The sequence below is a fragment of the Gavialis gangeticus genome, unplaced genomic scaffold, assembly GCF_001723915.1.
Source record: "Gavialis gangeticus isolate Ggan-Ray unplaced genomic scaffold, GavGan_comp1, whole genome shotgun sequence".
In the NCBI taxonomy this organism is placed as follows: domain Eukaryota; kingdom Metazoa; phylum Chordata; order Crocodylia; family Gavialidae; genus Gavialis; species Gavialis gangeticus.
The window spans coordinates 176,665,399-176,675,636 of NW_017729022.1; the positions used below are offsets into that span (position 1 = coordinate 176,665,399).

At 42.5% G+C, this 10,238-nt stretch overlaps 1 protein-coding gene across 2 annotated transcripts in view; it reads right to left on the reverse strand.

The window, feature by feature from the left end:
- Window positions 1-689: 689 nt before the first annotated feature.
- Window positions 690-10,238, reverse strand: part of APLF (aprataxin and PNKP like factor) — a 112,887-nt gene continuing 103,338 nt past the window's right edge. For both annotated transcript variants that reach the window (XM_019516561.1, XM_019516559.1), the window contains one exon: window positions 690-2,580. In XM_019516561.1, the coding sequence (XP_019372106.1) occupies window positions 2,375-2,580 (206 nt within the window). In that variant the 3' untranslated portion in view covers window positions 690-2,374. The remainder of the gene's footprint in view (window positions 2,581-10,238) is intronic.

Consider the following 10,238-nt stretch of genomic DNA (forward strand, 5'->3'; position numbering starts at 1 on the left):
TTGCCCAGCAGCATGTAGAGCAGTGCCCAGCAGGTAAGTCTGTGGAGGGGAAGGCATGGCAGGGCCAGATCGAGATACCACCCCCAACAGTGAGGGAGTGAGGCAGTGGTAGGGGTGAATGGGGTCCCAGGGCCAGGGCATGGGACAGAGCCATGGGAGGCTTGTCCAAGGGCACGGGGGAGGGGCAGGGCTCCCTGCTGCAATATGCACCCCTGGGAAAGGCATGGGGAGCATGTGTGCCCCCTGGATTTGTGCTAGCAGCAGAGGGAGGCTGCCTGCTGTGAGCTGGGGCTCTGTGCCCTGCTGCCTTTGCTCCACGAGCTGCACAACACCATGGCTTGCCTCCTGCTGCAAAGGCAGCAGGGCTTTGCCAGAGCACCATCCTGCCTCTACCCCACACAAATCCAGGGAGCACATGCCCCCCTTGGGGGTGTGTACACCATCATGGAGTCACAACCTCCCCCACACCCCTGGACAAGCCTCCCGTGGCTCTGTCCCACAACCCACCCTGGCCTCAGGGCCTCATTCACCCTAGCCCCTGCCCCACTACCTCCCTCACTGTGGAGGCATCGATCTGCCCTCCCCACCCCAGCCCTTTGCCTACACAGACCTACCTTCTGGGTCCTGCTCTACATGCCACTGGGTTATATTCTTATTCAAAATATAAACCAGCACAATTTTTTTTTTAAAAAGATTGAAAAGACTTAAGAGTGTAAATCAAACACACAAAATGCAAGCCACCTTTGGCCTTCTTGTGCACATTTATTACAACAGTCCTCACTTGCATGCTCACAGGTGCATGTAATATGAAAAGAAACTGGAAGAATAGCCCCATCAAGAATCCAACACTGTAGGACCAAGCTGCTTTCCCACACTGGTCCTTCCCCAGCATGATTATGCCTCTCATCTCTTCTCTGCATTTCAGTCAGGTTACCTCTTTTTTTCCCCTTTCTGCCTGGGCATAAGCATGGGGATTATTGAGAGCACAAGAGACTATTTTTGTTCCTTTCTTGTGATGAATACCTTCCTTGTGATGCATGGACAAAAAAATACAGAGGAAGTCCTGCCCCAAGGATACAGCAGGTCATTCTGAGTCTCAGGGACCAAGGTACACACATAGGAACTGTGAGGGATGATGGAAGCATGATCAGCACACGTTAGAGAAATTAGTTACCAAACTCTAAGCAAGCCAGAGAATTTGTGCAAAATAGCATTCGGAAGGTCATTATTCAAGAATATTTGGGTAGATTTCATAGGAGCAGCAAAAGGCACAGCCATAATACCAGTGATGTTCTCCCACCAAACTGCATGCCCCTGCTGTAAAGCAAAGAAATGTTAGATTTTCAACTTCATAAACCATTTTGCCTATACTTCTTTTTAAAGAAAGTTTGACTTGGGACATGCACCAATTTCAACTTGAAAAATTAAAGTTAGAAACAGTTATATAAGCATACTGAGGACAAAGTCTTCTAATGGAAAGTACTTGGAAATCTTAGCTATAGACATAGCTATGAGCTCTACCTATACTATGTCCATCAAAAATCTAAATCAGTTCTGTGTGTAAAGCTAGCTATTAACATAACATAGCTGTTTTAGCATAAATTTGTCAAAATCATCATCATGTGCTCCAATCAGAAAAATGTACTATAAAGATGTAAAATAAGATGTACTTTAATAAGTACACCATTAATAACACCCAGAAATTGCTCTTGAGAAATAACTGAAAATTCAGTCTATATTTAAAAAACTATTTCTTCAAGAAATTTGCAAACATTATCAATTTACACTGAAGGGTCAAATAAATTAATAAACAGAAGACTGGTAAAACTTAAAATGGCACTGTAGTATAATTGGCTAATAGGTTAAAGAGTTGGTTTAATATTTAAGATCCCTAGTGATTTATGAACCTATTTGCCATAACAAAGTTTCTGCAGTGTTACCTTCATTCATCATATAACTTATTACACTTTAGCACACCAATAAACCTCCCTAAAGGTCCATAATCCTTTTAATTTTGAGCACAACAGTTATTAATAAGAAATGGTACGTGCTATAATCCCACATTTAAAGTTTTCCCTCTGACAATGAGCTATAAGAGAGTTGGGAAAGAATCAGAAGGGAGAATTCCATTTCAAAATGTTTTACTTCAGTAAACACACAATATAATCTCAGTCTATGATCTGACTTCCCCTTCTAAAAAGCCAAAGCCAAACAATGCGTACAAAAGGAAAGAAAGCTATTACTCCGTTTGTTTATTCCATTAATAAAAGTTAGTGTATCAAGGATGGGAAAATTAGTTTTCAAAGCAGTTTTCCTCCTCCTCTATTCATCATGTAAACGTGGAAGCAGCAAGTCCTTTCCATTATTTGGGTAGTTACTTTTTGGTTTTAACAAATTTTTGTGCTTCTTTCAAAAGAGTGTTAACATCTTCATTATCTTTGTCTTCAGAATCTGGTTCCCAATCAGAATCTTCATCAGTAGGATCAAAGTCTTCCTCCTCATCATCTATAAAGCTGTCATTCAGGTCATATTTATTTGGTTCACCATCGTTGTCACTGTCTTCCTCCAAAACACTTTTTCCTGTACAGGTCAAAATGTAGAGACTTAGACTTGAAAAACAAAGAACAAAACAGACTAACAAAAGTAGCCTAATGCTTGTTCTCTGCAGTTAATTGTGCTTAAATGAAATTTCATTCTTCTCCATATACATTACACTGTAACAAAACCATGTATCGGATTATCTAAATGATTTTGGCACTTAATATTTACCGTAATTCTCATTTGAGGATCTCACAGCACCTACAAATATTAGTCAAGCTTTTCATTAGTTTTATTTATTACACGTTATTTCGGTTTATCTGACAAGCCAGTTGTGTCACACGAAAGTTAACTAAATCATCTGAAAACCTCACAGCAATCACTGGCAAAGCCAAAACTATAATCCAAGGCGGCTATAAACATACTTCTTTGGATGCTAATTCTGCTTCATGTACCTCTAAAAGAATCACATGCTTACATGTACCCTCCAGTCTGGTATGCAAACTACTGTTTTGATTGTTGTTTCATTGCCTAACATCACACCCAAAAGGAACAACGAAATCATGTCAACATTTACTTTTGTTGCCAATATTAAAGCATTGTGGAACCCCCATAAAATCCGGTAAATAGTAATTCTCACTGATTACAGTGCCTATGGTGCTGATGATTCATTATGAAACAAAGAGGCAAAAAATTAAATCCTTAATTTTCAAACCAAAAAGGGAGGGAGGAAAGGAGGGAGGAAGGATACAGTAGTGGTAGATGACAAAGGAAGAAAAAAATGGGAGCAAGATGACCCTGAAGGGAAGAAAAGGGAAGAGAGGGAAGTAAAAGAAAAATGGAGACAAAGAACATAATTGGTTTCCTTGCTTTCCACCCCCTTTCCCACTGCAAAAAGGATCAAATCTCTTCTCATTGGATGCACTTTTTCAAGAGTCTTAAGTATCAGCAACACCTGTTAACTTAAATCAGGTGCTTCTGAAGAAAAAGGCAAGCTCCACCTCCAACATTAGTGTCCTTTAATTGGCACAACTGGCAAATTCAGCAAAAAACTTTCTGCCTTAAGATCATCTGCAAGTTAAATTACAGGTTAGCAATTATAACCCCGCCAAATTCATTCTAATAGTCTTCAATTTTTATTGCCTAGAGATTTTAGACTCCAGGAGAGAATGGCACAGGTGATTCCCACCTGCCCCCAATATGTAAGGTCATCTAAATCTCATGATTTCTAAGGCAGATTTTTAAGGAGGCAGTTCTAACAAGATAGCCTCTTCTATGATACCACATTTATAAAATGATTCTGAGCTAGCCCAATGAAAAAAGGTATTTTTGGAAACTTGATAGTTTCCTCATGGAAGCAGATATAAAAGTAGTATGTAAGAGAATTCCATACAGTTGGTAGCCACACCATCCATGTAGTTTTAAAATAGACATCTAAAAACTGACAAGGCAGTGCTAAAAGCAAGCCAGTAATGTTATCAAGCCACTGATTTCATTTGCTTATCCTCATATATTTGCCCTTAGATAAAAGTTACAAGCACTGGTCATTTCCTCTCTATAGTCACTAAACAGTTTGTATTCCCTAGGGTAGCAATTAGGTTTATGATGTTAAGAACTAAATATGCCAAAATGTTAACTAGTCAGTTCCCTTCTTTTCTTGCTAGTTTAAATGTATTTATATGGAGAGGTCAGATGTTGCTCTACATAACACTGCAGCTGTGCCAAGCAGCCGGTAATAAAGGTTAATGAAACCCTATCTGTCTGTAAGATACAGTACTTGTAGCCCAGTAGGATGTTTCAAATGTGAACTTGCTGCTTCTAACCTTTTACAAACTCTGACTCTCAGAAACAACCACACAAACCAGAAGAACAAGCAGAGAGAACCACCAATACTAGTCAGGGAGAGGAAAGAAGACAAAGGGAATGAGAGGCAAGTGGGGGGGGTGGGAGGGAGAAGCGGTGGAGGGGAAAGAGCAGGGGGACAGGTACTGGGGGGCAATAAGCAGGAAGCAGGTCCTGGGAGGGCAAGCAGCAGTGCAAGCATGTCAGGGAGGGCAAGCAGCAGTGCAAGCATGTCGGGGAGGGGGGAAGGGGGCAGGGAGCAAGGTCAGCAAGGAAAAGGAGTCAAGCTGCTTGACCGCCGCCCCCCCACCCACCACCTGCCCCTCTGCAACTGTTTTCCACACTGCAGCACTGGGGGTATGAACTTAAGATGATCCTATAATTACATGTAAAAATATGAGCCACTTAAACCTGGAATGTGGGAAATTAAAACAAATGTATAAAATTTTCCATGTAGAGAATTCTAATTACCTGGGGGGGGGGGAAGAGGGGGTCTTCTAAAATTCAGTTGCCATGGAGTCGGATAAATATGGCAGTCTGAATGACCTAGAGTAAGAACTAGGAAAACCGACGTATATTGCCCACAAAGAAAAAAAGTTGAATTTATTTGCACTGAAAGTGCCTTCTGTCTATGGTACACAGGAGCTGTAAATTGAGGTTTTGTAGTAACTGGGTTTATATAAATGCCCTGCAACATGTGATCATGCTTTGCTGGTCACTTGCCTACATGCACACATACACCCACCCCCCACTTGTTGCGGCTCTCATAGGGTAGATATTATCTGAACTGCATTTCCGCAGCTGTGCAGGTCATAAAAAAAATGTGACATTTTGATTTAATGTCTGTCATTTCAAAAGTTGAGCTATGCTACACTTCTACAACAGAAACAAATAGTACTGTGAGATGAGTATGTAAGGCATTACTTTAGATATTAGAAACCTTACCATACTGTTCACAAAGCAACACCTAGGCCACAGTGCAGTGATATGTGCCTCCAAAAAATAAAAAATTGTGCACCATCACACCCACAAAAAGTATTTTGGTGATAATGGAAGCATGCACAATGGGGAAGGTGGGAAATTATATGGGAAATAAACCCTATGTTTTCTGAAAAATCTTGAAGCTTTAATAGAGCTACTCAGCCATTAGGGGAAATTGTGTTTCTGAAACAGACTGCTCCCAATCTGACAACCTAGTTCAACTAGCATTAAAGAATCATGCATTTGAACATTAACCTGGGGTGCTCCAGTATCATTACTTACGTGCAAAAAGGATTGTAATGTCAGTCACAGTAAAACCTTGATTCAAACAGGAAAGATGTACCTTAGGGAGGAGTCAGACACATGTACCTACCCAGTACTTATATCTTCACTGGAATTTCATATGTGGCTCTGACTCCAAGTAAAGCTAGTCTTGGCATTTTTAAAATACCCCGAAGGCAACTGCTTGCCTCCCTTTTTGTTTTTACTTGCCCATGGTTTGCCATATTAATGTGTGCTGGGCCACAGATTAAAGTTTTGGGAGATTTTTGGGATACATTCCAGGTTTAAGTGGCTCATATTTTTACATATAAAGCACATGAGCTATGATATCCTTAGGTTTACTTCCCTCCTGCCACAAGGAAACCAGCATGTTTTAAACTTGGAAAACATTACATTTACGCACTTGTTAGAGTTGTAAAATATTCACCCACCGATGTTTGGAATCTATTCTGTATTCTGCTAAACACTAAACTGAGCAGTTCTCTGGGAAATGCCTTGTCATTTCCCAAAGATTTATTGACCAAGTAAAGCTTCCAGAATTGAGCATGGTAATACATAACTATTTCAATGCAAGATGCATGAGCCCTATCAAAAAGAAGTGTCATGAAACTAGTGAGCTGCTAAGGTCACTGGAAGTGAGCAGGGTCCACACATTGCTAGATTTTCAAAAGCAAGAGCTGAACTTCTTTGAAAAACCTGTCCCAAATATGAATGAGCATCTTTGAAAATCTGCACTTAGATGTTAGGTTAGGTAGCCTTTGTCTTATTACTGTATCTTAGTTCAAGGACATGATTTGCTTAATAATATAACTAGACTTCAGAAAATAAACTTTTGAAAATGAAGTGGTTTCAACATGCTACACAGAGATCAGGGTGACACTAGCCAAGGCTTGGACAGAAAAAAAAAACAAAACTGAAACAATTGAGATAAGAGAAAATAGATGCATTTTCCCTTATGCTATTTTCTGCTGAACTGTAACAATACTGGAAATCACCGAGTAATTACATTGACAGATAAACGTCCACATAGAAAAATAGCCTTAATAACACAGGAGTACAGCCTGATAACAGCAGACAGGGTCAGTTAAGTAATGAAGTAACAACAGCCATGGCATATGTACTGGGGTAACAATCATTTGCCATGGCATGTGCATTAGGGTAACCAGGAAAAGAAAAACAAAATCCTACAAGTGAGTGAAATTTTTATACCAGCTCCACCCATGCAAGATAAGGTAATGTGTTTTAGAGGAATAATGGATGCAATGTTTGTTCTGTTAATTGTGCAACGCTGAACACAGACAAAGCAAGATGCAGGCAGCTCCTGATACAGCATTTCCCAACCAGTGTGCCGTGAGGCATGTCCAGGTGTGCCCCAGAAATTTGGGGCTGGAGCCACCCCCCACCTGCTGCGACCGCAGACACAGACAGATGGGGGCGTGGCTCTAGCCAGCGATTTGCATCTGCACACTGCGTTCAGCTATGCCACCTGCCCCCCAACATGCATACAGTCCATGCCCGGCCTCCCTCACCCCTGGTCCGTGTCTGGCCGCTTGACACTCCCCACCCCACCCCACCTGCCCCCGCATTCGGCCTGTGTGCCATGGGATGGGAGAGGCCCAGCAAGCGTGCTGCCAGAACCAAAAGGTTGGGAACCACTGCCCTAATGCATAAGTTTTCATAACAGGCTGGCCATTATCCTTGAAAACTTGTGGTGGTCGGGAGAGGCTGCAGCTGACTGGAAAAGCGCAAATAAAATGCTTATCTTTAAGAAAGGAAACAAGGAGGATATGGGGAAAGAGAAACTGGTCAGACTCACCATAGTCCCTGGAAAAACCACAAGCAGGTCCTCAAGGAATCCACTTCTAAGCACTTGCAGGAGAAAGTGGTGATTAGGACTAGTGAGTAGGGATTCACCAAGGGCAAGCCATGTCTTACCTACCTGATTGCTTTCTATGAGGAAATGACTGGCTCTGTGGATGCGGGGAGAGCAGTGGACATGATATACCTTGACTTTAATAAGGGTTTTGATACAGTCTCCCACAACAGTCTCACAGGCAAGCTAAGGAAGTCTGGGTTGGATGAACAGACTGTAAGGTGGATAGAGAACCTGGAACATTGGACTCAGAGGGTAATAATCAACAGCTCTATGCCACACTGGCAGCCAGTCTCAAGAGAAGTGCCACAGGGGTTGGTCAGGGGCCAGTTTTCTTCAATATCTTCATTAATGACCTGAAAGTTGGGCTGAAGCACACCCTCAGCAATTCTCCAGATGACACCAAGCTGGGGGAAGTAGTAGATATACTTCAGGGTAAGGATAGGATTCAGAGAACCCTTGACAAATTGGAGGATTAGACCAAGAGAAATATCGTAAGGTTCAATAAGAAGTACAAAGTCTTGCACTTAGGACTAAACAGTCCCATGCACCTGTACAGACTAGGGACTCACTGGCTAAGCAGCAGCTCTTCAGAAAAGAACCTGGGGCTTACTGTGGACAAATAAGCCGAATATAAGCTGACAGTGTGCCCTTGTTGTGAAGGCCAACAGCATATCAAGGGATATTAGTAGATATCAAGGGACATTAGTAGAAGCATTACCAGCATATCAAGGGAAACGATTTTTCCCCTCTGTGAGGCCACATCTGGAGTACTGTGAACAGTTTTATGTCCCCGCACTATAGAAAGGAAGTAGACAAATTGGAGAGAGTGCAGTGGAGGGCAACAAAAATGATTAGGAGGCTGACACACATGACTTCTGAGCAGAGATTGAGAGAACTGGACTTCTAATAGTCTGCAGAAGAGAAGACTGAGGGGTGATTTAATTTCAAGTACCTGAAGGGTGGTTCCAAAGAGGATGGAGCTAGACTGTTCTCAGTGGTGGCAGATGACAGAACAAGCAGCAATGGTCTCAAGTTGCAGCAAGGGAAGTTTAGGTTAGATCTCAGGAAAAAAATTCTCACAAAGAGGGTAGTAAAGCACTGGAACTGGCTACCCAAAGAGGTTGTGGAATCTCCATCCTTGTAGGGTTTTAAGACAAAGCCTTGGATGGGATGATCTAGATGGGGATGGTCCTCCTTTGAGCAGGGGGCTGGACTAGATGACCTCCTGAGGCCCCTTCCTAGCCTATTTTTCTATGATTCTGCAATACTGGTAATTCAAATTTAACTTCTTCATAGCAAGTTTGGTTCACAAGCTAATGTAATTTTTATGTTGTAAAACTACTGTTTTTACTTGACTACAAGACACCCCTGGAAACTTTATAAATGTGTTATACTTTTCCAGGTCTAGAATCAAAGTATTGGATGGGTGTCTTGAATCCATCCTCCTGCCCTTCCCTTCCGTCTCCAGAAAGCAGAAGCTGGAGAGGAGGGGTTCAGGTGGGCCCCTTGCCTTCTTCCCCACCCACTGCTTCCCCCCTGCAGCTTTCCTGCCTACCTGCAGTTCCTCGACCCTCTATGACCTGCCCTTCCTCTGCCACTTCCCCTCCAACTCTGCCCAGTCCCTGCCTCTCCCTCACCCCCGCCAACTCCCTGGTCTGTCTCTTCTCCCCCCACCTCATTGCCAGACATTGCTCCGGCTGCTCCCTCCCAGAGCACTACATATGGAAGCTCAGCCCTTCCCTGATGATGCAGCAGCATCCTCACTGCAGATTGGCCAGGCAGGCACTGCAGCAGTGTTGGTCCCTAAACCTGAGCTGCACCTGACCATATGGGGGAAGGAGCAGTGAGAGGAGCAGAAGCTGCAGAGGTGAGGTGAAGGCAGGGAGTCTGAATCTAGTAGCCCAGGCTCAGGGTCAGTCAGAGCTGCAGCAGCCACCTGCTGCCCCCTCCACTCTGTATGCAAATGTAAGAGGAGAGGCTTTTACCCCCATGCTGATTTGGTGGGGACCTCATCTTATATTGAAGTATATACAGGACTCGTTTCGCAAAGGTTTGGAAAGTAAGCATGCAGTTATAAAAACAAAACTGGAGTTTCACATACGTGCAAGTATCAGAATAAAACCAGAAGCATTAAGCACAACAGAATGCCCTTTGGCAACGATCTTGCAGTTGGCTCCATAAGGACTGGTCAGAGAGATTTAAATAGGATTCTGTAAAGATGCAACACATCTATCAATACTGCACTAGCAGAATAGTCTGTCTCTAGCAGTGGCAAAGCACATCAGAAGCATTAGTGGTAGAAGAGAGGTAACAATATGTGATATCACAATGTATAAGCAGGGGACATCCGACTTCTAATAACTTCATTCGTGCATCCATTGTAGAGTAAGTTTAATCTCAACGGCATGGCATCATCTGCTTCCTTTAATCATCTCTTCCTATACTGCTTATTTGATCTCTCCTCCCTGTAAAAACCAGCCAACTCACTAGTCTTCCATTCACTCTTTGGTCCTCTCTACACGATTTATTTTTCATTATCCTTTGCTAGATAATCAGCAAGAACACGTCACTTCATCCTTCCCAACTTCACCACTTCTTTTCAGCTTGCTTTTTAAAAGATCACATATTATGTGGGCGTAAGGGTTCACTCTCAGATTCTTTTGTAAAGTCAGACTTAGTCTCTTATTCCAATTTACTTTTTTTTTTTTTTTTTTTTTTT